Source organism: Dysidea avara, chromosome 3 (genome assembly GCF_963678975.1).
Source record: "Dysidea avara chromosome 3, odDysAvar1.4, whole genome shotgun sequence".
NCBI classification, from domain to species: Eukaryota; Metazoa; Porifera; class Demospongiae; order Dictyoceratida; family Dysideidae; genus Dysidea; species Dysidea avara.
In genome coordinates, this window is record NC_089274.1 from 2,352,809 (window position 1) to 2,380,344 (window position 27,536).

General features: G+C 37.5%; 4 protein-coding genes across 9 annotated transcripts; 3 read left to right on the forward strand and 1 right to left on the reverse strand.

Annotated features, from left to right (window-relative positions):
• Positions 1–97: 97 nt before the first annotated feature.
• Positions 98–5,133, reverse strand: LOC136248850 (tRNA N(3)-methylcytidine methyltransferase METTL2-like). Of its 6 annotated transcripts, none has more exons than XM_066040669.1 (10): positions 5,069–5,133; positions 4,810–4,900; positions 4,410–4,501; positions 4,302–4,362; positions 3,196–3,361; positions 3,092–3,141; positions 2,974–3,034; positions 1,380–1,516; positions 419–591; positions 98–374 (listed from the first exon to the last, which is right to left on the reverse strand). In XM_066040669.1, exons 2-10 carry the CDS (start codon positions 4,896–4,898, stop codon positions 220–222), a joined length of 984 nt encoding a protein of 327 aa, XP_065896741.1. In that variant the 5' UTR covers positions 4,899–4,900; positions 5,069–5,133; the 3' UTR covers positions 98–219. The 6 variants fall into 6 exon arrangements, with proteins under 6 accessions (XP_065896741.1, XP_065896742.1, XP_065896740.1 ...); XM_066040670.1 differs by having other exon boundaries at positions 5,057–5,074; XM_066040668.1 differs by lacking the exon at positions 5,069–5,133 and having other exon boundaries at positions 4,810–5,050.
• A 105-nt stretch (positions 5,134–5,238) lies between these two features.
• Positions 5,239–10,082, forward strand: LOC136248854 (tetraspanin-14-like). Its single transcript, XM_066040677.1, has 8 exons — positions 5,239–5,402; positions 5,509–5,697; positions 5,747–5,821; positions 9,023–9,118; positions 9,170–9,283; positions 9,335–9,391; positions 9,672–9,788; positions 9,851–10,082. Exons 1-8 carry the CDS (start codon positions 5,328–5,330, stop codon positions 9,998–10,000), a joined length of 873 nt encoding a protein of 290 aa, XP_065896749.1. The 5' UTR covers positions 5,239–5,327; the 3' UTR covers positions 10,001–10,082.
• Positions 10,083–10,425: 343 nt separating this feature from the next.
• LOC136248855 (tetraspanin-17-like) lies at positions 10,426–14,521 on the forward strand. Its single transcript, XM_066040678.1, has 8 exons — positions 10,426–10,576; positions 10,805–10,993; positions 11,046–11,120; positions 11,218–11,313; positions 11,372–11,485; positions 11,543–11,602; positions 14,087–14,203; positions 14,253–14,521. The coding sequence occupies exons 1-8, from the start codon at positions 10,502–10,504 to the stop codon at positions 14,379–14,381; spliced, it is 855 nt and encodes a 284-aa protein (XP_065896750.1). The 5' UTR covers positions 10,426–10,501; the 3' UTR covers positions 14,382–14,521.
• A 1,838-nt stretch (positions 14,522–16,359) lies between these two features.
• On the forward strand, positions 16,360–24,889 carry LOC136248853 (tetraspanin-17-like). The gene is made up of 8 exons (XM_066040676.1): positions 16,360–16,520; positions 19,528–19,716; positions 19,763–19,837; positions 19,928–20,023; positions 20,077–20,190; positions 20,248–20,307; positions 24,334–24,450; positions 24,504–24,889. The coding sequence occupies exons 1-8, from the start codon at positions 16,446–16,448 to the stop codon at positions 24,690–24,692; spliced, it is 915 nt and encodes a 304-aa protein (XP_065896748.1). The 5' UTR covers positions 16,360–16,445; the 3' UTR covers positions 24,693–24,889.
• The last annotated feature ends 2,647 nt before the right edge of the window (positions 24,890–27,536 follow it).

Here is a 27,536-nt window from a genome sequence, read left to right on the forward strand (position 1 = left end):
TTATGCATGCAAGACAAATCCTAAAGGAGAACAGGTTAAAACTATCCTCCCAGTTCACTATATGTATAGCAAGAAAATTGTCCTGTAATTGAAACTATAAATTTAGCTAGAAGTTTTTAAAGAAACTTTTACATATTAGTACTTCCTATCTATAGTTACATTAGCTGTCGTACATACTGTACATTTGAAAATATATACACAATGTAGTATACAATACTGCTAAGATGTTGAAGGTAACAATGGTTTCCTATATTTGGCTTGTATCCATATTCGATACATTTTGAGCTGCTTGCCACGATTGACCTGCAACCGACGATCAACAAAAAGTTGTTCCTCTTTCAGTCCTGCCTTCTGGAACAGCTCTGATACCTCCTCTATAAGAAGATTTTAAATTTCTTAATGGCCAAACAAACACTACCTTTAGTGAAAAAGTACACCCTGGTACCATCACCTCGGACATAAAAATTCTTCTCCAGACATTTTCCTGGCTTGAATCTCAGCTGTGCCATATCATAGCAGCCATAGTCTCTGAACAGTAGCAACCCTCCCGGCTTGAGTGCTGCCACCAAGTTAGCAACAGCAGACACCATCCTACAACAGTAAAGGAATATTATACAATGACATGCTAAGTATAAAGGCACAAATTCAAGTATGTCATATCAAGAGTTCATAATGAATAGTAGTAAGAGAGAGTATCTAACTGAGTTACATTTATCAAACACACTGCTAGTAGTACAGTAACAATACCTCACTCTATTATGTAGAATAGAGGCTTCACCATATTCATCACCTATCAACAGTTCTCTCATACCAGTAGAGTTGAATTAAGCACCAATCAATGCCTTTCCATACTAGGAGAGGCATTGATTTCATCAAAAGATGAACTTGTAGCAGTACAGGGTATATTGAGTGTTTGATACTCTCCCTCTTCTAATATTATGAACTCTGGTCATATCTCATTTTAAAACTTGGAGAGGCTTTGATGGGTAAATATCCTAATTCAAGCATGAATGCAAATGAATTTAACTAACGTCCACTATAGCCACTAAACTCTCAGAAACACTTTACTTTTTACCTCCCACTGCAATGGATTGACATAGAGAAGGTAACCACTCTAATAGAACATTCACATTTTGTGCTTGAACAACACAGTGAATATAATCTTACAACTTCTCTTAATATTTCTATTGGCTTCCCTCAAAGGCTTTCCATGTATGCATGCTTGTGTGTAATGACACCACAGCCAGCCTCTATTCCACCATCCCTGACTGTGCATATTCATTAAAACCACTGATTTTATTATCCTTTGCTGTGAGAGCTTGTTTCAGCACACATCTTATCCTAGCAGGGAAAACAGGAGCATGAACAAGATAACTTACTTGTGTGGTGAAATTGCTGACAAGACAAATATTAATATCACTATGTCCACACTGTTGGGTGGTGGGAGGGGCATGGGTGTGTCTGTGATATCACACAAGAAGACGTGGCACTTTGATGGATCGTACATCTTATTATCCTACACAAATTTAATAGCAAAAAATCAACAAAATACACCAACAACACTGCCCTTAACTTAGACCTCTCTAATAGTACAATTAGATTGTCAAACACATGTTAGTTCACTCTGTTTGGATAAATGAAATCCACACTTAACATGTGGCTATGCTCAACTACTCTAATAGAACAGCAATCCAAAAGCTCACCAGTTAGCAAATGCTCTAATAGAACAGTCACCTTATCGTAAAAGTTATTCATCAGAAACATGCACATAGACTGTCAGTCATGAGGATGTGTGTTATGTTTTAAAGTCACTAACATTACAGTGAGACCTTAACAAGCTAGGGCTAGTAAATACTTTAGTGTTGTGCAATATAAAATATTTGTTTATCACCTGTCACGATTATTGCATACATTTTTTATCACGATACTATAAATTATCACGATAAATAAATCTCCATGAAGTCATGGAAACAAATTACAAATGTAACACTTATACGAATATCAATATAGCACCACCTAACCTACTGGAAGTCTCTATTAAAAAATAAGTTTTATAATACCGTCTTAAACATCATTTTCTAGTAAATTTTGTGTAAAAGTACCACAGCAATATGTGTCATGATAGTATCACAATATAAAATAGTAGAGCTGCACCGATTCCACTTTTTACCGATACTTAAAATACCAAGTACTCAGCTGGGAAGTATCTGCAAGTACAAGTACCGATACCAAGTACCTTAAAGTAGCTACTTCATAGTGCACACATTTATTATATAGTGCATTTCATGGTATTCTTGTACACATTTCCAGTATGGTTCATGTTTATAATGAAGTAGCCAATCAAGATTTATATAGAAGGAAGTCACTGAAATACAAACCAGTTGATATTCCAGTATTCTTCTGGAGAAGTGTAGATAATATCATAATGGTGCTTACAAAAACACTAATACTGAAACTACCTGATTGCTCTATTAGAGTTATTGACTGTTCTATTAGAGTATATCGATCTTGTTCTCAGTAAAGCGTTTTCACTCTTAGGTTTCAGCATAGATCAGTAATTTTGCTGGTAGTTAATAGTATTACACTTGATGCTTTTAGGCGTCCACTGTGCTAGTAAAATAAGCCAGTACAAACGTGTGTGAAACGAATGTTATTTTATTCTCGCACGTGATAAGAATCGGTATCAGCAACAATACAATGGCCGATTCCGATACTTCATGAAAACAGCAGTATCGGCATAATACCAATACCAATACCGATACTAGAATCGTGCAGCCCTATAAAATAGTCTATGTTTAATCATGATACACAAATTTATCACGATACACGATATTATCGATATATTGCACATCACTAAAATATTTTGTGCTGACTCATGATCAGATACAATGATTCCTTTTGTACGTGTGCCTCAGGTAATTAAGACTATAAACACTACATTTCTTTTTTGAGTGAGGATAAAAGATCACTTACTTTAACAATAGACACAGCAGAGGGAGCAAAATCACAACAATAAATGAACAATTCTTTGTAGCTACAGAAATGCAAAGAGAGTACGTGTGGCAATATATTGGTGGGTGTGGCGGCTCACCTGCTAGTCTGCAATATTGGGAACACACAATTTCCTGCACCACATCCAACCTGCATGAAAAACACTTTAATTTGTAAATTAATTTTATATGCACTTCACCATACCTCAAATATTCTAAATGTTGCACATTGTGCATGTTTGTTTTCATGACCACCATAGTTGCCATGGTCACCAGTGTCATTTGTATGGCTTGATGGATGATCACATGAAACCTGAGTTCCCAACAGTTCAGGAAACTCAGTAAACAACCAATGACGGTCCTTGAAGAACCTGTGCTGAAGTAAGTACCACACATAAACACTAGAACATAGTCTTGTGCCCAGCTGGGCCTGTGTTAACAACATAAACACTGTATTGTGAAGTCCTTGGATTACCACTTAGGACCAAAGCAAAGCTTTAAACAAGGTAATGCAGCTGAGCCTCAGGACAGGCGTGATACGTATTTCACTTATTAGTGAACAATCTGATGATTTTTCCAACTAGACAGTTAATATTATCATCATCCAAATATGGCCAGCCAATATTCTAGCTGGCTTCTCTAAGGCCAACAAACTCTAGCAAATTGTCACCAGACAGTGGTAGCATAGGACTGGCTGAGCATGAGACTAACTAAATAGTGCAGCTATAAAATAAATAGTATGCCACAATATGGCTCACATGCAGTCTACCATTCAGGGTTGGTCTGAGAGGGGGTCACTGTCCCCCCCCGGTTAGCTATTACCCCCTCAATTTATACCTAAAGCCTTGATAAATAAATCACATGTGCACATGTGTCAGCCAATGAAAATTTGCCAGCTAGCTTCACCTACAGTATAGAACAAAGGTTTAATTAATGATCTTTCACTAAGTTGTATAATCAAATGGTCTATTCAGTGGTCAATGGTCATCATAGTAAAATTTCACCAAAACTTTTAACATTATCATGGGGGGCATGCCCCCAGGCCCCCATGAGAGCCTCATGCTTCTCATTTCAGAGTATGCTTCGCACAATTATAGTGATGTTCATATTGCTTATCCCCCCAGCTTAATATCCTGGATTGAGCCCTGCCATTGCTGGGCGTGTGTGTGTGTTTGATTAGAGTATAAGTTACAACCCAATTTGAAAATTGACCTGTGTTACCCACCATCACCTTAAGTCAGGTATCTAAAGGTGTTGTACCCTCTTTGAGCCTTCACACCTACTCTAAGCACTATCTATTATGTACATTACCTGTTTTGATGTTGCATATAAAAACTGTCCCAATAGTCACCAGCGTTTACTTCATACTCAACTACAAGAATGTCACAACAGTGACAAATCAGTGTATGGCTGTTTTACCATTCTTGTCAGATGGTAAGAAAACCGATGAGTTGTGTTTAACAGCTTGTTCTGCTACTTTCTCCTGATCAGCGTCCCATTCTACCCTATCCCTGTATAATATCATTATAGCACATCACATCACAGCACAGCACACACTGTGTACGTGTGTGAACATGTGTGTGTACAATGTGTATACATAAGCTTTTCAAATGTAAACGTATTAGTTTTCAGGAAGATTAACGTGTGGACTGGAAAAGCATCTAGTTATCTACGACAAAAAAAAGTCATGCTGTCACCCTCAATAAAATTTTCAGAATCATTTGTGGCTGGCTCTATGTTCTATTTTGACCTCCAGGTCAGAAAGTGGCCAGAAAGGAAATATACAGATCTATTGTACCAGTGCTATTGGTATACTCACCATGCATTGTGCTCAAACACTTTATCAGGATCAGTGAGTAGCCTATTCCCAAACTGAGGTCTTAGCTGAGAAGAGTCGCCTTCTGCCATGACTTGGCGTCTTGCTTGGCGTCTTGCTTGGCGTCTTGCTTGGCGTCTTGCTTGGCGTCTTGCTTGGCGTCTTGCTTGGCGTCTTGCTTGGCGTCTTGCTTGGCGTCTTGCTTGGCGTCTTGCTTGGCGTCTTGCTTGGCGTCTTGCTTGGCGTCTTGCTTGGCGTCTTGCTTGGCGTCTTGCTTGGCGTCTTGCTTGGCGTCTTGCTTGGCGTCCTGTTAATAGTCACAATGGGGCGTTATAAATACGTCTGGCCCTATGCCTATGGTCAGGCGCATGGCCAATTCGGTGACGTCACTATAGGGTTGCTATGCGGTGACGTCACTATCGGATTGCTATGCGGTGACGTCACTATCGGGTTGCTAGGCGGTGACTGCCAGGAGACACACCCCCCAAGAGAAAAATTCGAAGTAGACCAGCTAGTATCATATGGCGGTTGGTCAGGGCAACTTTTGCAACTTGCTTGCCAAGTTTTTTCTCTTCGTGGTGAACGTATTAATCTGGGTGAGCCGATTAGGCCATGTCTGGTCACTAAATTTCTAATCTAGCCACGCCCTCAGTTCACTGTTATGAGTCCCTTCAAATCCGATAACTTCATTTCTCTCCACAGATCCTTGGTTGTGTTTTGCTAGCAGCTGGTATCATAGCAGAACTACAGAAGGAAGATTATGGTGATGTTAGTTCTTCAGTACTGGCTAGTCCTGCTATTATCTGTATAATAATTGGATCAATACTGTTTCTACTTGGTATACTGGGATCAGTGGGGGCTCTAGTGGAACTGTACTATGTGTTGATGATAGTAAGTGGATATAGCATATAAACCACTCATCAGTGTTTATATCCTGTAGTATGTGTTGCTGCTTGGCATCATACTTTTAGTTGAAATCGGGATTGCCGCATTTATTTTTATCCGCAGCGATAAGGTATGCTACCTGTATAGTATTTATATTGCATACTGAGCTAGATGTTTTAAGGGGCTATTGACCTGTACTAGTCACAGGTGGGTTGTGGCAAGTGTCTTTCAGTTTAGTCTGCAGTCCTTGGTTAGTTCAAGGTGGAGGGTGTAGTGTACACTACCTGTCCTGCCAAAGGCTGGCCAACCCTTATTCACCTAAAACTTGTCAAAAAACTTCAGTGCTTACTTATCACAAGATGAGACAGCAAAATATTTCAATATGCCTAACAGTCTAGGGTTCAGCTTTGTTTGCTTGTTCAGTCAAGTTGTTGCACTTAGGCCAGACAAAATAGATTAATCACCACTCAATTTTGACGTAGACAGGCAGTCATATTTTATTGAAGTACCCAAATCACAGCTAGTCTCGCGTAGCTAGACCCTATTTCTCCACACGGCACTTATCGATTGGAAATTATAAGCGCCTGTTCCGAAAGGATCTGGGGACTCTACAATAGAAAAGTTCTGCAGGCAAACCACCTCTGGGTAGGTGAGTGTTGATTGGCCCTAAACCACTTTCAGAAAAGGTGTGGATGACCACAGTTGGCTTCATCCTCAGCTATAGGTAAGGCTTCAGCCTGTCCAAACTCTATAACTAAAGTAAAAGTTATTAAATTTACTTGCAATGAGCGTAATCATGTCTGAGATATGTCACGCGAATATACTGATCTGAGTCTTGCATCCAGATAACGGGCTCGTGGCATAGTTAATACAGTACTACTACTTTCACCTTGCCTTATACCAGCTACATTTGCCATTTCTCTGCAAGCTGTCTGGAGGCGAGATGATCAGCTCACACCTCAGGCATGATTATGTTCATTACAAGCAAATTTTATAGTTCTCTTACCTTGGTTGTAGAGTTTGAACAGGCTGAAGCCTTGCCTATAGCTGAGGATGAAGCCAACTGTGGTCATCCACACCTCTTCTGAAAGTGGTTTAGGACCAATCAACGCTCACCTACCCAGAGGTGGTTTGCCTGCAGAACTTTCCCATTGTAGAGTCCCCAGAACCTTTCTGAGCAGGCGCTTATAATTTCCAATTGATAAGCGCCATGCAGAGAAATAGGGTCTGGCTACACGAGACTAGTTATCTGTCACTATCAAAGGCCTTCTAAAAGCTTCTGCTTACACTTTACCATGCACCTTTCTAGAGCAGAAAGAAATGTTTCTTAGCTCTAAATAATCTGTCTCAATGTCAAAATGCTTGCATATGTGATCAATGATAGCAATAATCAACTTTGAGGTGCAGGGTGGAAAGTGATGCGGGCAATAATCAACTTTGCCTGACCTTATAAGGAGAGAGTTATGGGGAACAAGGGTGGTTCTAAAATTTGTTGATTGGCTTTCAACTTCGTGCAAGTACGTACATAGCCATGGCAGTACTTTGTTTAACAATATTTTTTTATCAACGTCACTGAAAAAAACATACTTAACTTCCCTGCTGGTCATGATCAGCTGCACACATGCAGTATAGTGTGTATACAACATCATTAGTCTAACTGCACTAGGAATTTAGTATCTAATGTTCACATCAATGCAGATGTTGACTTATTGTTGTGCAGCTATTACTATGAGAACTTACATATAATGCAATATCAACATAAAGGTGCTAGTGTTTATTAAAATAATGGCCATATGACCACCCCAAGCAATCTTGAGTATTCTATTCTGACTGGTTATTGATTTACTGTGACACCACACTGACTGTTCTATTAGTCGAATGTATGCAATCATTGAAATTTTTGATGTTAAAAGCAGACTGGTTTATGTAGACCAGTGAAACCTGACCTCCTTAAATTGTACCTGAAGAGAGTTAATTAGGTAAGTTTACATGATTGCTAGCAAAAGTGGAAATTGCTATGTACCCACTTTTGGCTTCAAACCAAAAGGGTGTTCAGATGATATTATGCAAACAAATTGACTCCCTTTAAGGGTTTGCTGATATATTCTTACAAATACAGTAAAATCAGGAATATGGTAAAAGGCGACAACATTGGTGATTGATTGTTTACACTGACTGGTAGGGCTGTGCGAAAAGAAGAAAACCTATATCTTGGTAAGTTTTGATAACAAAATACCATTTTAACTATCTATGTGACCAGATTTTACAAAACCGATCCAAATCGCACATCAGGCATAATCAAACTAACCACCAGTGGATAGCTACACTATTGTACTACAAGTTCTGACCCTCAGTACTACTCAAACTACACGAGACTGGTTTTAACAGACGTCTATCTGCGTGGTGTGGAGTGCTCAAATGGCGGTTTCAGGCCTTGTGAATGACCTGGCTTGGCAAGAATCAGTGGTTTACTGGTGGACAGCCCTATAATGTTGGCCAGACGTTTTCTCTGTTGATTTTGCTACATATCAGCCACTAAAGAGCCAGCACAACCCTGTAATCTTGTGTCTGGACTCCAATCATGGTTTGCCTCCATTTTGAGGTCTATCTCTTGCCCTCCCCACCACCCCCCACCCTCCACCCCTTTGTGAGCACTCATGATACTACTTCGCTCATCCAACTACTCAGATTTTCTATTTTATTTGGTGGGAAACTCTACAAGCAGCTACGAGTACTGGAAGTGGCCTGAAAGGTAACAGATTGATGCATCTTTTGTGTAAATTTCATACACATGCTTGCTATTCTTGGATAGTTATGCTGGCTTCAATTCTTTAAAACCATTTATCTCGAAGCTCCTAATGTGCGATTTGGATTGTTTTTCCAAAATCCAGTCACATATCATGATAAATGATATTATCTCGATAATGAAATATTGTCCATAGAGTACTTATACAAGCACAGTTTTGTTTAATAATTATTATAATAGGCTAGCATCTCTTGGAAAAATCACTTTTTTTTCAGCATTATCACAGCTGATTGTGACCTTACCATCTGCCCATATACTATAGTCAGAAACTTGAGATATTGATAATAGGAAATTCATTATCTTTACAATAATGACACAGGTATCACGATAATCACGTTATCACTATCATTGCACAGCCCTACTGACTGGTATACTGTCAACATGTTAAATATGCCAGGGGCCGGATAGCAATCAATACTTTCTTTGTTTTTATCCATACAAAAGTATATTCGTAGTTGATAGATATTCTGCAAATTATTATACAGTACACAGTGTACTGACCTGTACATGTGTCGTGTTTTGTAGACAGAAGATATAGTTCGTGAAAACATGGAGGAATTGATCATAAAGTACAGGGATGATCCAGATTTACAGAATCTTATAGACTCCATTCAATCTGACGTATGTGTTAGGGGCTACCGTGTATCATACATTATAAACTACTGTACATAGCTATTGGAGTGTTGTGGTGTTGATGGACCAAATGACTGGGAGTTAAATCCATATTTCAACTGTAGTAGTCCTTCACTACAATCTTGTAGTGTACCATTCTCATGTTGTCTACCTGTAAGTGTTTAACAACTACAAATAGTGTATACATGCAAGTATATATTTCAGGGCAACTCATCAGTAGTCAACACACAGTGTGGAGATGATGTGCTGCTTCCACAAAATGTTAGTGTCTAAGTCGTTTTCATATTCTGTAGCTTCTGTTGTTTGATGTCAGCATGCAGCCACAAGCATACAAACGTATACATGTCTGTGGTAGCTGTATATTGATGAAATGCTTTAGGAGACACAAAGAATTGAAATGTTACCAATTCGCCCATAATTTATAATGTCCCAGCAAACTGTGATGCATAGCAGTAAAAATACAATACCAGTGTAAAGTAGCTGTCTCTTTCATACAATGTCCATTACTTTTGGTTATGAATGGTGTTATCTCTTTATGCAGTCTGGCACACGTGATCAGCTTATTTACACTGAAGGATGTTATGACCAATTTGAAGATGTAATAAGGAATCTGTTGCCGGTATTGTCTGGTGTGCTGATAGGAATCATCGCAATGGAGGTTAAATTAAGTTACTCACTTCTATCATATATCATCACTCTGTTCTCCATATCGTTATACAGTTTATGAGTATATTTCTGGCAATTGGTTTAATTGTTGATATCAGACAAGAAAGAAAAGCATCAAAACAGTGGTATGAATTTCATCCAAAGCAGAAACGAAAGAGAAGTGAAGTCAGTAATTTTGCCCTTACACCACGTAGTAAATATTAGTTAACAATCTGTCATTGAAAACCATGTCTGCATGAATGTACTATTTTATGAATGTTTTTACAACTGTAATACTGACTCTAAACATGCGCATGATGTAAAACTGTCAATTAGAGCGTTTGCATGCACACAGCTGCGCTGACTAGTGAGCAGACCCCGCAACTACTATAGCTCTACAGAGGAAGTTTAGCTACTTGTACTTCATAAAGCTAACTGACATGTTTTCTCTAGCTAGTAAACAGGTTGCCAGTGTTTTGGGTTATATGGCAGAGATTTAATCCACTCCGTGATTTTACCTGTACACCATAGATATATGAACCAAAAAACACACAAAAAAACATAAGAATGTTCCTGGGGTTTGTATACCGTATCAGTTAGGGATTTTTTTGAAACCACAGCATGACACGTGACGTAACCGTGATCCACAATCAAATATTAGCTCTTATGCAGGCACGCCCACAAAGACTGGCAGAAAGTTAAACTCGATCATTAACAATAGCGAGCATGGCGGTTGGTGAAGGCAATTGTTGTAATTTACTTTCCAAATTCTTCCTCTTCGTGACAAACATACTGATCTGGGTGAGTGCGTGATAGTCCTGGCCTGCCCCCATCATTGTGATAACTCATGTGAAAAATTATGCATGTATCTATAAGTAGCGTCATGGTTAGTAAGCTCATTGAATCGCATTAGTTTTTTTTGGATATGGAGCTAGCTCAGTGTTTTATAAAAAGCATAATATGCACAGTCAAATAATTTAGCCACGCCCTTATATTGTATTTGCATACCACCTTTGTGCTTCTATATAGATTCTTGGTAGTATCTTGTTGGCGGTTGGTATCATAGCAGAACTACAGAAGGAAGATTATGGTGATGTTAGTTCTTCAGTACTGGCTAGTCCTGCTATTATCTGTATAACAATTGGATCAATACTGTTTCTACTTGGTGTACTGGGATCAGTGGGGGCTCTAGTGGAACTGTACTATGTGCTGATAATAGTAAGTGGTTAAAAATGTGAAATAAATAACATTATATTGATGGTACTCACAGTATGTTATACTTCTTGGCATCATCCTGTTGGCTGAAATTGGCATTGCTATATTTATTTTTATCCGACGTGATGAGGTACAGGATGAAATGTATTTGTAAACTCTACCATATATATGTATGTACATGCATGCATGCATAATATTAGTGTAGGTGTGCACTTTGAATTTTTTAGACAGAGGAAATTGTTCGTGAGCAAATGGAAGAACTGATCGTAGAATATAGGAATGATCCTGATTTACAGAATCTTATAGACTCCATACAATCTGATGTACGTACATAATACAATGTCTACATTGTTTGCAGAAGTGTCCTATATGCATCCATAGCTTTTAGAGTGTTGTGGTGTTGATGGACCAAAAGACTGGGAGTTAAATCCATATTTCAACTGTAGTAGTCCTTCACTACAATCTTGTAGTGTACCATTCTCCTGTTGTCTACCTGTAAGTGTTTGACAACGTTCTAAAGAAAACAGTAATATGTCACATCTGATTGCATAGGAGGAGAACTCCACTATAATCAACACATTGTGTGGAGATGACATACTAAAAGGAGAAAATGTGAGTTGTTATGAGTGATCAAAGTATTATAGTCGTATATGGGCCCTGGATGCGTTCCTTGTAACTAAGACGATCCCATGCAGTATAAGTGTTTGTGGAATTAAGAGTGTACAGTTCCTGATGTGTGTCAGGGACATTTGTGGGTTTGGATTTGAAGTGGAATGTCTTGGGGGTAGGGCTCTGGGTGGTTCCCCTAGACCATTCAGTTTGAATGAAAATGGTGCATCCACAAAATGCGTCCTTAGGCAGTAACATTAATAAAAGGTGCTGTTTGTGCATTGACTAACCAGCTAAAACCTACACAATGCTGTTTATGCAGCTTATAGACACTATAAACATATTGTAATAGTAGTGCAGGGTCACACCAGTGTGCAAGTAGCCACTGAAGAATTCCAAGGCTGTAATTTTTAATTTTAAAATTTCTGCCTCTGAAAGGGTTGGGGGTTCATCCAAATCTCCCTGGCTACACTCTTTCTGTGAACAGTGTACTGACTACACTCTGTCATGATTTCACATGTTATGCTGCATGTGAAATCTGAGCATTCTATTTCATTATCCATCAAAATATTCAGTTTAAATTGTTTGAATACTGCTGAAGTATAGTATGTAGAAGTTGAACTGGATCCTGAAAAATAGCTAAAAATTAAAAGTGGATTTTTTCTCAAGAGAGTAAACATTGCAGCCAACCAGATGATTAATGGTGACAGCAAAGATGTCAACAACAGAGATGTACAGTTATGGCTTCATTACAAATTCGGTAAAGGGCTGTAATGGACACTGCACTTTATGGCTTCCTCATAGGAAATGTATGGTGAAAATTTTGATTGGCCATAAATATTATGTGAGACATTTGAATGAAAAATTTTGAAATATTTTTAGTGGTCAAACAGTACTAAAAATGAACCAAATTTCAAGATCATGTGTAATTACATCCATGAGTTATTAAATGTTTTTGAGGATCAGTCCAGCTCAACGCTTATATACTATAGTTGTAGCATATCTAGACTTGTAATCATTAGTGGTATTAATATAGTGCGCATTGTATTAATCAGTTATCATTGTGATTCTTCTAGCACTACTATATATAGTCTCCTCCCCAGCAACTCACATGCTTGATCATGTAAAGGTCGTCTGTTGACATTAGTCAAACTTTTGACCCAGAGACTGCACCCTAATGAAGTAGGTACCAGTGAATTATAGTAAAACTAATTTAGCCATTGTTTTAGCAGTTGTTTATGTTAAGAAGGTTTCCATGCCAATCAGCATTCATTCATCATGCCAGTGAGAGTTTCAAAGCAACACTAAGTAGTTGAAAATTTCATTTCTTTGACTTAAAACATGGATGAGAATTAGAAGCACATTTGTATCTCTACTTCATTGTCACCAGGCTTGTAGGCGACTGCATACAAGCTACATGGGGACAAGAGTGCAGTGTAATAAAAGTTGGCAAGTCATGCACTAAAGAAATAACATCATACACAAACAAACAAACAAACACAAACAGTAATTCAGGTAGCCACTAGTAAGGTGGCTATCATACTTTTAAAGGTGCTTATGGATAGAATGGATTTGTGAAATTCGTCAACCTACGTATACTTGTACATGCATGTTTAGATATATAATTTTTTGATTTTCATCAACATTTAATTTGTGAAAGCTGATGAGTGTGGATTTGTCAACTTTTCCATTCGTCTCAATTTCCTGTCATACAGTATGGCTATCTGGTATTCCACAATATACGTATGTGACCGGATTTCACATAACAAGGCTTCCACACACACACACAAAATCAAACTTACGTTCTTACCAGAAATGAATTGCTGGCCTAATACACTATCATATTCCACACTGTACTTCCTTCAGGACTGGCAAGTCTGGTTTCTGTGGCAGCTTTCTTCCGGCCCTGTCAAAGCCACGAGTGGGAGATTGGTGCCATTGAATGGCCATGGCTTTGTGATAATGGTGTGTAGTGAGCTGGGACTTCACAGAGAGCTCGCCAATAGTGTTCTCAGTCAATTTGGAGTGATGTGAGGGCCATGGATGGCCATGGAGAGCCCAAACTTGGCCTCTGGATTCCAATCGTCTTCTTGCTTCATTTTATACCCCTATATAAGCCCACCCATCCTGCACCCTATTACTACCACCTGTGATATTATTACCCGCTCGAGAAAAGCTGCCCAAAACAGGGCTAATTTTGGGTATCAGAAATGTATACACCCACACAGTGATAGCTAGTAAATAGATGCATACTTGGTGCAAATTGTGTTTGCACAGCTGTAGGCACTGGGAAGTTATTACACAATGATTACTTAAACTAATCGCCATATCTCCTAACGAAGCTTTGTGCGTCGAAGCCGGGTTTTGTCAATTAAATTCAGTCACATATTATATTATGGAATTGGCCATACAGGCTATTAATTTCTCAGTGCATCCTTTTAAATTCTCTCCTTGTGTTGACAGTGATTGATGTTGTTTCCTATTCAGACTGCCAGACGCAATGAGGTCATCTATACAGCTGGATGTTATGAAGAGTTTGATGAATTACTACAAGATTTGTTGCCACTGTTGGCTGGTGTCATGATTGGAATCATTGTAGTGGAGGTTAAATGATTTGCATTAAGTGGTAGCTATTGTTATTCTTCTTTTGTAGTTTATGAGCATATTTCTTGCAATTGGTTTGATCATTGATATCAGCAGTGAACGAAAACAAGCAGAAAATTACAATATTCAAAAAAAGAAAAGTGAAGATATTGCCTTACAAAAACGTACTAACAATTAGGCTATATAGCTATAGCACCAAGTCCTTTGTTGATATAACTGATGTAGTGCTGGATGTATACTTTATCACTGCACATACACACATTATGTTTTTATTATTGTAAATTACCGATATGTAAGCAGGGTGGTTGTAAAACAAAATGCTTGTTTAGCATTGAAGTTACAGCATGCACCAATATAATTATATATAGGTACATTGTAAACATGTTGGTATTCAAAGATGTATGTAAGGGGTACCATGCACAATAGCACCCCAGTACGTACTACCACAACGCCCTGAGTGTCTTTATAATAACAGTATATGGGTGCTCACACTACACCCCATGACACCATAGAATGCTTATAGGTGTGGGGATAGCTTTTAATTTTCTGAACATTTCTATTAATACCATCAGAGCCACACTCAGCTGCAGTGACCACACACCCACACATTTAATAACATATTTATGGACACATTTTTAATCTAACTTTAGACATGACAACCCCCACATGTACCATTTTGTAAGCACATTTAGTAGATGCTCCAGTACTCCCTGACCCTCTTTAATACAATTTATATAATTAAGTATTGAATGCCGCTAGCCCAGAGGTAGTGGACCATCAGTGTTGTACCACCAATACCACTGATTGTAATTATTGTGTACTTGTATGCTGTATATAATCAAATCAAATCAAATCAAATCAACAATGGCTCCATGCAGCATTTCTGGCAGGTTTACAAGTTAAATGGCTTATTATGTAGGCCATCATGACTATGATGAAAGTGTACAAAAAACAAAACAAACAAACAGTATGTGAATGCTGGACAAACATGTGACCATATATATATATGATCATCAGTTGTGGGCACTGTGATGGCAAGGAAAACAATCAGAATGTAATGACCTCATTAATTGAAATGACTGATAAGATTTGTAGCAAACTGATCATTTGTAAATAGCTAATTGTACATATGTTCCCCCCTTGCAAATCTCCCCCCCTGTAATTATTCCCCCTGGTCATAATCAGTAAACACTTACTGCCCAGTAATAATTATAAATAAATAAAATTAATGTTAACTACATACATACAAAAAGAAGAAACAACAACATTCAAACAAACAAAGAACTGTACAAAATAAAATAAAAAACACTATAAGTCAGGGTTGACTGTGATGTCCATTCTACTACCAAAAAGATACTCTGCGATGCAGAGATTGATTTCTGGCCATTCAATAGGTCTCTAACACTGGCTTTTGAAAATGTTGTTGTGTGTATGAAATTACATAGTACATACTTAATTCCTTTGATCGAAACACTGACTTCCACAGTTGTGTAGTTGTTAGAGATGTTCAAATGATCCAACTCAGCAAGCAGTTGTAAATATTCTGTTGCTTTCAACAACTAGTGTGCAGATTCAATGTGTTGTCTTGAGTTGTAATATCCATCGATAGATTATAGATATCAATGTCAGGGCAATAAGGTGTGACCAGAAGGTATGATTTCTTGCAGCGATTCATTAAAGCGAAAGTCAGCAGACACCGACACCTTGACAATCAGCAAAAAAGGTTGTCGACTTCAAGGCCTAAATGTGCAACACTTGATTATGATAATAAGTATACCTCTGCTGACTGGGCAACCACCCAGTAAATGGGCTGTCAGTAGCTGGTTGGTTGGAGCCGGTCACACAAGAACACTTTGTATTGCACTATATGTGCAGGTTCACTGAGGTTGCCGAGACTGCAGTGGGCATTGTGTCAGAGGAAGCCTTCAACAGAAAGGAAAGCTGCCCAGGGTGAAACCCACCTAAGAGTTTGTTCCATGTTTTGCAACAATACTCCTATTAAGGCAGCTTATTTTTCGTATTTCTCCAAGGGGGGGCAAAAGAAAATGAGAAAAACGGGGGGAAACCACAAAAAAAAGTAATTATTTAAAATTATGGCGGGGCGGCCTGTTTTAGCTGGCGCCCGCCCCACGCGATTTTTTAAGGGGCGTGACACCCACATCCTACAATGAAAGTAAACAACCGTACACTTCTTACAGTGATGAGTTGAGTCAGCCTATTAACAGTAGTATAGACTGTCTACATGGCGGTTGGAGAGGGCAGTGTTTGCAACTTTCTTTCAAAATACATTCTCTTCGTAGTGAACATAATAATCTGGGTAAGCCTGTACATGATACTCAGCATGATTATTATTATTATTAAATACAGAGAAAAAGGCATTACGCCTGTGAGTCCTGCTCGTTACAATAAACAATTACAGTACGAATAAAAGTTGTCAATCATAATTTTAAAATTGTCACTAGTAGCTAGAATTAGACGACACTACATAATTGGGCAAATTATTCCATGAGTTGATGCGAGTTGATGGTTCTTACTGAAAAGAATTTGCTGCGAACGTTCTTTTGGACATGAGGTTTGAAAAGTTTAATGTTATGTCCCCTTGTGACACTTGACAAACTCTGGTGAAAGAATACTTAATTCAGGTTGTAGATTAACATTCCCATGTAAGATATTATATACCAATATCATGTCAGCACGATGCCTTCGATAAGATAATGTAGGAAGCTTGAGGGTCAAACCAGACGTTCATTATACTCTAAACCGGCTGAACATATTTAGTAACATATTTAGTGGCTCTTCTTTGCGGCACTCTCTCCATCCTATCACAATTTCCAATATAATTAGGTCCTCATACAACATTAGCATATTCAAGATGAGGTCTTGCCAGAGCCTTGTAGAGTATTGGAAAGGTCTTTCTATTTGTTATTAGTGATTTAGAGTGTTAAATGATTTTTTGATTAATCCCAATATGCGATTAGCTCTATTTATAGCAGAGGTTGCTTGGCTATGGAACTTTAAGCTAAAATCCACTATTATTCCTAGGTCTTTATGTTCAGATACTACCCGGGTTGTCCATCCATATAATATGTGTGACACGGGTTAGTGTTACCCAGATACATAACAAACGTCTATACAACATTGAAATTCAGCAACCACTTCATCGACCACTCTTTTAGTAATAAGAGATCTTGTTCCAATTGAAAGTTACTCTGCTGGTTTACAATTGGGCAAAACAGCTTGACATCATTAGCAAACAGCAACACTTGGGATGATACTTTGCTGGGAAGATCATGACATAAATTGAAAACAAAAGAGGGCCAATCACAGATCCTTGAGGCACACCACTGAGTACATTACTTGTAGCTGATTTAACACCATTAGTCACAACAGCCTGCTTCCTTTCAGAGAGAAAGGATCTAATCCACTACAGAACTTTGTCCTGTATGCCATAAGCTTCAAGTTTTAAAAGTAATCTTTCATGAGGGACAGAGTCAAAGGCCTTACTGAAGCCCAAATACAGTACAGCAACAGGGACGCCTTTCTCAAGAGATTCAGTCCAGTAATGTAGTGCGATTAAAAGTTGTGTAACACAGGAGCGTCTTGGCATAAAGCCATGCTGTTCATTAACTAGTAGATTATTCCTAAATAGATAGTCAAACATTTTATCTCTGATCACTGATTCCAATACCTTGCAAATCAGTGGAGTCAAACTAATCGGTCTGTAATTAGATGGGAGTTTACGGTCATCCTTCTTAAAAACTGGAGCCACGTCTGCTAGTTTCCAATCATTAGGAACTATACCTGTGTACAAGGATTTCTGAAACAATACTGCTAAAGGTTTTGACAACTCAAGAGCTATACTTCTTTGAAAAACGGGGATGCCAACCATCTGGACCAGGTGATTTATTAGCACCTAAGTGACATAACTTATCTTTATCAGACATCTGAATATCAGCCATTGGTACATCATTAAATACATCAGGTAAAGAAGGCATATTTCTTAAATCTTCCTGGGTAAAAACACTTGCAAAATACTCATTAAGAACATTAGCTTTATCTTGATTTGAAACAGAATCTCCATTATCACTAGTCTTTAAAGTATCCACAGGTAATCTAGTCTTCATTTTAGAATTGACATATTTCCAAAGTACTTTCAGATTTGTTTTGATGTTTGAAACAAGATTTTCTTCATAATCAGACTTCAGTCTTCGAGTCAAACTACGAAGATCATTACATACTTTAGCAAATCTATTATAATCCAAGGTGCTGAGATTACTACAATACTCATTCCAAAGTGACCTTTTCTATTTACTTAATCATATAGCATCTTTATTTGTGTAAATATTCTTAAACTTAGGCTTAGGACTAGTTAGTGGAACAGAACGTTTAATAGCTACATCAAATTTAGGAAAAAAGTACTGCCAAGCTGCATCCATTGTCATATTCATCATATCTTCACAATTAATATTTGTTACTTCAGACCTAAGTGCGTTGTAATCACCAGTATTAAGATTAAATTTAATATAATCCAAGTCTGCATCAGGTGTTACTAAATTAAAGCTAAACTGTAAACATAAATGGTCACTTTTGCCTTATAAAGGGGGTAAATAATTCAAATTGGAAATCATGCCTTCTTCATTAGTTATTACCAAGTCCCTGTTTCTGATCAAACGCTTGCATCAAAATTTTCTTATGCACGTAGCTATGTACATGCACACTCTGCCGATATTGCACATCATAGCTACAACATGGTTCGTTTGTGCTGGTGTGATGTATTGTGTAGAAAAGCACTAGCTACTTCCATGGAAAAATATATAATCCTATTTATTTATTTATTTATTTATTTATGTATTTATTTATAGATTAGCAAAGCCCCTTGTAGCAGCAGATATAGATCATATATAGATACAGTGGAATTCTCTCAAATGACTATCTGAATTAGAAAGACTTGTTATTGACATTGATGTTTATGCAACCTTTGAATTTCATCTTCAGTGTGCATAGTGCTAAAAACCTAAAATAAGTAGATTATTTGTGCAAGTGTATAGTACAATCTGCAATTTATATGACTTACAAATTAATGAGCCTGCCTGCATGTGTTATTCTATGAAAAGCTGATGAGAAACAATTTATCTCATTCCTAACATTTGTAGTTGGTATGTATCTTACAATTTGCATGTAAATACATAGCGGCTCACTGTTTTTATGTAGTAGTTACGTATGTATTCACTACCAGAAAGCGTTTATCCACGCCCTTATTATATGCTTTAGAGTTCACTGAAACATCAACTAAGTCCATTGTATAGCTACTTTTGTGCTTATAGATTCTTGGTAGCATTTTGTTGGCGGTTGGTATCATAGCAGAACTACAGAAGGAAGATTACGGTGATGTTAGTTCTTCAATACTGGCTAGTCCTGCTATTATCTGTATAACAATTGGATCAATATTGTTTCTACTTGGTGTACTGGGATCAGTGGGGGCTCTAGTAGAACTGTACTATGTGCTGATAATAGTAAGTGGATAATTACTGTGACAAGTAAACCAATATTACATTTTAGTACATTTTGTTTCTTGGTGTCATACTACTGGCTGAAATTGGAATTGCTACCTTTATTTTCATCCGTCAAGATGAGGTATTTATTACAGGTATTTATGGAATTTGTTATTAATTATATTAAATTGCACCAGACTAACCACAGCTTTGTTTTTCTTGTATTTTTCAGACAGAGGACATTGCTCGCGAACAGTTAAAAGAATTGATCATAGAATATAGGAATGACCCTGATTTACAAAATTTAATAGATACGCTACAATCTGATGTACGTATGTACATGATCCAAATGGTTATGAATTTAACACAGATTACTTGTAGATACTGGAGTGTTGTGGTATTGATGGACCAAATGACTGGCAGTTAAATCCATATTTCAACTGTACTAGTCCTTCACTACAGGCTTGTAGTGTACCATTCTCCTGTTGTCTACCTGTAAGTATTCATTAAACTATAATATCTACAAATATGTTGCTGTTTGGTAAAATTTAGGAAGAAAACTCTCCCATAATCAACACACAATGTGGAGATGGTCTACTATTACCAGAAATTGTAAGTTGTTCTGTGTACGCTGTGACGTATTTTTAGGTTGCTGGCAAAATGTGAACACAATGTCACAAATATACGTAGCTCAAATATATGAGGTTCTTGCAGAAATTCTCTCGTTCATGTTATATACATAGTACTGCTCTATTGTAGCATCTTGATCTTAGTGATATACAATTATTGATGCCTGGGCCTGGGTTCTGGCTATGCCTCTGATTAGATGACCACATATCAAATCCCATCATTTTGCATGCATGAAACATCATAAATGCAATAGTAGTGGTAAAAGTGGAACGCTCATAATTCAGCATGCATGCATGCAGCAGTTGCACACACAGAGAAACCATCATTAATGATGAATGTAATGATGAATGTGTGTATATAGAAAATAATATTTAAGTATGTGGCAACATGCGACCACAAACAGAATTAGATATGGAACTGTTGTGAATGTAAAAAAACACAACCAAATAAACTAACAAAATACAAAAATAAACATAAAAGCTACAATATTAATGACTTTTTAAAATGTGGACCACTCTTTAAAATCCCTCTCCAGAAAAATTGTTCTAGAAGAAGACTGATCTACTATATATTGGCAGAGGCAACATCATTCTTGAGACTTTACTATACTTAATTCTTTAAAAGATTCAACAGATTCTTGATACTTTGTAATGACACACTGTTACCTCAATTGTATCGTAGTATGTATAGTCAGTTCACGTTTACCTGAGCCCTTGTTTCTTGTTAAGCTTTTCTTGTTCTGTTTTTTGCTGTGAAGCCCTTTAAACACCAGAACTAATAGTCAAAAGTGCTTTTATACGGGCAAGAATGAGTGAGTGATGAGATTGTAAAAATATCCCGTATGGACAATTCAGCCATACAAACATGTTTATAACGTGAAGTACAAAACCATTGAGAGTGAACATATCTTCACCTCTTTGATATATATTACTGTTTTGGGCTCAGGTGAACGCGTACTGGCTATAGCAATGTTAAGGTGGTCAAATTCAGCCAGCAACTGAAATTACTGAATTGATGGTACCCAACTTTAGAATAATGGCTAATGTTCCAGACCTGATTTTTCACTGTTCAGCATTGCTTCAACCTGAAAGGTACCTTTTTTGGCATACTGCAGTACGTACAATGCATGCTTTATATGTCCTCCTTTGTGTCACATTTATCTTTGCTGACAGTGCAAGGTGTCAATTCGGGTAGCAACATGTGATGGCTTCATAATGGGTTGTCTTGTCTCCAGACTGTTTTCCGTGTGGGGGGCGGAGAAAAAGTTGCACACAAAAAGAAAAAAAAGTGATCTGGGCATGAGACTAGTTTTCCAGATTGATTGCAGAGGTCTTTCTCATAGTTTTCTTTGTATAACAAAGCATAATGAATACTTTGCTTTTTTAGTTAGTGTACACACTCAGGTGAAAACAACTAGCCTGGCACCATTCTTTCTTGTAATGCGGTATGCGCAGGTTCAACAGTCACGATAGTGTTACAGAAAAATAAACAAACAAGTCCCCAGTTCCTGTTAGGTTAGGTAATCCAAAGGCTGCAGCACATATTATTGTCAGACCTTCAGTGCTGGTCACTGTAAAGTGCTAATAATAGTAATAAGTGCTAGGAATCCAGGGGCAGCTTTAGGGGGTTTCCAAGGTTTCTGGAAACCCCTTTGGGTTTGGCTTACTTAAGAACAGCTGTCCAGCCATTAGGTAACTAGCTATTACTGATTCTTCCTTAACTACAACTAAACCATCCAATAGCTATAGGGCATAGCACATGAATGATACTCACCAACATTTATCAACTAACTGATACTATCACTTCCTTACAGCAAAACTTAAGAATCACATCCCAAAGTTTAATCATTATAGTTTGTGCATTATTAGTAGTAAACCTTCCAAGACTACATGCAGAATTCAAACAAACAAAAGAGGTGATGGTATAGTAGTGATATAATGAAGGACAAATGCAAAGATGAAGAAGCAAAGAGTTGATTAACTCCTTAGATCAATACTCTCTAATAGAACACTCACTTACTCTAATAGAGCATTCACTGATTAAAATGTTTCAAGATAATTGTAGTGTTGCTAGCCTAGCGAACTATAGCTATCGTAAAGCTAGCTAAACAATCTAACCATATAGTAAGAATTTAGATAGATTGACCTATCTATAACCTATTGTTATCCAATTACATCACTATTGGTCAGCTAACACTAGCCTGCAGCTGGCTGCAACTTATTTTGTAGGTTCAGTGAGTAGCTACAAAGGCAGCAAATGACTTTTATCAGTAATTTTATTGAATGAAGGCTTTAACTCAGATGAAAAGAAGTTGCAAGCACTCCCATTGTATTTTACGTACCTATAGTGTTTTTAAGTTTCTACAAGATTACTATATAGAATATAGAAGGCATTGATCTTTTACTTGAACATGGTTTAATGAGTGTGAATAGATTGCATACTTACCACACATAGCTAGATAGAGTGTAAGTATTGATTCCTTTCTAAGATTCTAGTAAAACTGATAAGTTGTAGTCAAGACTTCTGCATTGCAGAATTTCCAAGAAACACTCAGAAAGTGATGGCACGAGATGATAGTAGTGAATCAGTATAGACCAAAACTAATGTGTATAGCAGTTTTAAACATCAAGTTTTATTTAATTTCAACTTTTTCAAGCATTATAAAATTAAAACCTTGCCAGCATCTGAAGGTACAGCCCCCAGACCCCAGCATCTGAGTCCTACTACCACTGGAAACCCCTGTTAGAAATCCTAGATCCGCCTCTGACTGCCACCACACACTAGCTATAGCTGAAATAACAATGCTTGAGGGGGTACTTTAGCACTCAAAGCAACCTCCCCTCTAAATCTGCCTTGTAGCTATATAATACATTCTAAACCATAGTTTTCAGCTAACGTTAATCTGTACAGGATTAAATAAGTGATGATCAGATGGCTGGTATGCTAGGTAATTGCATGCTAAAGACACACTGGCACAATTAAGCTATACAGCCAAGAGTAAAAAGAAAACATTTAATAATGTGCACTGTTTATGGAAGATTGTTCAGTTTATGAATGCAATATATAGTATGATACTACAATGGCGGATCCAGGATGGGGCATTTGCCTCAAATGCCTCCCCCCTTTCAGCATGTGGAGGCAGGGCCGCCCACAGGGGGGGGGGGCAACTGGGGAATTTTGCCCTGGGCCCCAGCCTGAAAGGGGACCCAGGAGGCCCCATGAAGGGCCCCTTGAATACTGACTTGTTCAAAAAAAAAAGATCGATATGCCCTAATAGAGCAGTCAGATCTAGATACTCTAATAGAGCAGTCACAATATTCTTCAGAGGAGCAGTGTAGCAAGCTTATAAATATGGAGATATGGTTGGTGAAGGGTAGCTATTGTCATTGTCAGTATGTAATGACCTTTTTTTTTTTTGGTCTTCAACTTACAGTTTGGGAGAATTTGTGATTCAGAATGGAAACCTCCTTGCTCCTGGGGCCCCCACTTTAACTCTGCCCTGGGCCCCTTAATTTCTCTGGGCGGCCCTGTGTGGAGGAGCCATACTTCTGATTAAAATAGCTACTAAACTATATGTCAGGCCAAGAAACTCATGAAAATATGCTTTTAATAATAAATTCACCTGAAACCAAAGTGAACCAAAGTCAAAATAGCAGCGTATTAAGCGCCTCTAAAAATAATTATCGTGTTGCTGTTGTTTGAGACATTCAGAGCCTTTTAAACAACTTGTAAGACTTCACAACCATCTGAAACAGTGAGACACTATTAAGAGGTGATTATTTGCTGCTTCAAAAATGTAGCACTGAACTAGAGAATCTGGCTCACCCCAACCACTTACAACTTAGCCTTTTTGTGCCCCTCCCTTGCCAGCTCCTGGATCCGCCCCTGATATATATTGCAATACATCTGGAAGTAAAATATTTAAAAGGATAATGTATAATATATTTCAATGGCATGACCTTTTGCTGCACTTGTATTTACTCACCTGATGTTGTTCTTTGTGTTTAGAGTGGAAATCATGATCAGCTTATCCATACAGTTGGATGCTATGAAAAATTTGAAGATTTAATACAAGATCTATTGCCAGTTTTGGCTGGTGTCATGATTGGAATTATTGCACTTGAGGTTTATAAATATCTTGCATAAAGATATAACTATCATTTTCATGTTTTGTGCAGGTTATAAGCATACTTCTTGCAATAGGCTTGATTGTTGATATCAGACGTGAGAAAAAAGAAGCAAAAAAGATAAGCATTGTTAAACCTATACGCAATAATGAAAACCATCGCCAAACAGATTTAAGACGTCGTCTTAAACATAGCTCAGTAATTCCTGAAACACCAAGTAATAGTTGGTATAAAAACTAGAATACACTAATAACTCATTTATGAGTTATTATATGCAAACCTTTTACATGTATGTATGCAAGATTGATAAGTGATTTTAAATGACCAAAATTCAGATTAAGTACACAGCTACAAGGAATTTGTAACATGTAAGTTGATATTACACAAGCATGCTATGCCATGATGCATGTTTTTGGCGATATGGTTAATAAAATTAATACATTTTGCAACAATTTTGATTATATAGGACACTAGCTATTTGTCACTTGTGTCCACATTAAATTTGGCTTTAAGCAACCAATAGCTGTCTGTTTGTGCAATTACATAGTATTGTGAAGCAGCATTATATTAGCTATAATGGTGACTGTAGCAGTACAGTTAGTCATATGTTTAAAATAAACATAATATGTACATAGCTTATGGCATTTTCTTCTAACTTCCCATCCTTAGTTTTCAGGTGATCATAAACAATAGCTAATAATGTAGCCAATCAGCCGATAGCTTCAAAGCTATTTGGGTGTCATTATCTAAACTACAAGAAGCTTGGCTACATGATTATAAGCCTCATAGCTAGTTGTAACAAATTGGTAACAGTTATAAGTTTGTACTTTCACAGAGTGTTGATGATATGCTATTTGTAATTTATTATTTGTGATACATTTTAATATGGCTGTTACTACCATTATAAATTTTGTTATGATGGTGTTGACAACTAATACAATACTAAGTGCAGAGAATTGCGGGGTAGTTGGTTGCACAGTCACTGATTTAGACTTAGCCATCATTGGAAAGCATTGCAGGATATAACTCAGTGAAATATATTTCTGTTTGGAACAAGAGAAAACTTAGTCTGATGATTAAGTCAAAAGGTCAAAAGCTTTATGCTGTTGAGGTTGTCTTACAATTGCACATGCAATATACCATAACTTCTGATTTTCAACTGATGAACAAAAACTACTATGGCTAAAATCACAATAACATATAGATATTGAAAGACTGTGAATACACACATTACTTACAATATCTCCCTAACTACTACATAATCAGTTCAGATTCTCAGAAAGAAATCCAGGCTATATCAGGAGTTAACAGCGGAGCTGTAGTGCTAACTTGAAGAAAATGATAAGAATTGGAAAGTAGTTTAGTACCAATGTTTGTATTTGTATTTGCTAATTCATTCTAGTGTTGCAATTACCATTGAAGGAAGTGAGACAGCTTTTTGGCAAAGGAGAGCTACATATAGTCTAACTATATGCTCTAACAAAACACTTTAATAAAACAGTCACAATGCTATAGTATACCTTACCTATTTATACAGTCATGTTGCCTCACCTATATACTAAACTATGTTCTTGCATTCACCTTCATTATACAAGGTCACTATTAGAACTGCTATTAACTAACTTGGTTTTTCATCAAATAAAGAGTTCAATAGTTTTGTATTGCATTGCTTTAATATTTTAAGAATTGTAGTGTATGCAAAGACTTAACAACAACTGTTAGGTACATTGAAGTAGGTAGTTCTTTACCTCTTGAGCTAGCAGTAACTGATTTTGTCACCAATCCAGATGTATAAATCATTTCAAAATCATTGACATATGGTTGTGACACCCTTGTAAGGTGATAGCTTTTGTATTGTATTGTATTGTATTAATGCTTTACAGTGACCAGCACTGAAGGTCTACAGCAACATGTGCTGCAGCTTTTATCCTACTAACCAATGTCTATGGTACTTTGAACATGAACAGATGCATCTGTGAAATATCTTTGCTCACCACAAGCATATGGCCGGAGTTCACTGAGACTCTAACTCTAAGCAGGGGCGGATCCAGGAGCTGGCAAGGGGAGGGGCACAAATAGGCTAACTTGTAAGTGGTTGGGGTGAGCCAGATTCTCTAGTTCAATGCTGCATTTTTGAAGCAGCAAATGATCACCTCTTAGTATAGTGTCTCACTGTTTCAGATGGTTGTAAAGTCTTAAAAAGGCTCTGAATGTCTCAAACAACACGATAATTATTTTTAGAGGCGCTTAATACGCACGAAGGTGCTGGGTGACAATTTCAGTTAGTTTGACTTTGGTTTTGTAATAAATTGCTAGTAAAAGCATACTTTCATGAGTTTCTTGGCCTGACAGTTTAGTAGCTAATTTAATCAGAAGTATGGCTCCTCCACATGCTGAAGGGGGGGCATTTGCCTCAAATGCCCCATCCTGGATCCGCCATTGCTATAAGTAGCTACTTGTGTAAGTTTGAGGCTACACTCCAGGATTTATACTAAATGACGTATTACAGTGGAACCTCTCTTATCCAGACCTCTATTATCCGGACAGCCCAAATTGGTCATGCGGAATGTAGTTTATTGACCATAATAAAGTTTGGTTTAGATGAAAGCCCAAGGAGAGAGCCTAAAGGTTGCTGTTTACCTGTTTGGTGGCTTGTTTATTCTACTAATAATAACTACCACTTGGTGGCTAGGTGATGATGGATTTTTACAGCCCAGGCAGGGGCGGATCCAGGGGGGGGGGGGTTTGGGGGCTGAAGCCTCCCCCCCCCCCCCCTTCATATTTAGGCTTTACTTGATCAATATACTGAGTATTCTAATGAAATTTTGTCTTAGCATAATTGTATGATCACTAATAATACAAATACTCCTAAAACCACCTTATAAACATCTTTCCAAGGTGTTATCAGTGGATTTATGCTAAAGTTTATGCAACAAGGACCCGGGTCAGCATTGGAGGTGTACAAGATCGAGATACTCTAATAGAGCAGTCAGCTAACTACTCTAATAGAACATTCACTGGAAACATGTAGTTGGTTCTGTTATGGAATTTTTTCAAATCTTCCTACACCTATACATACAATGA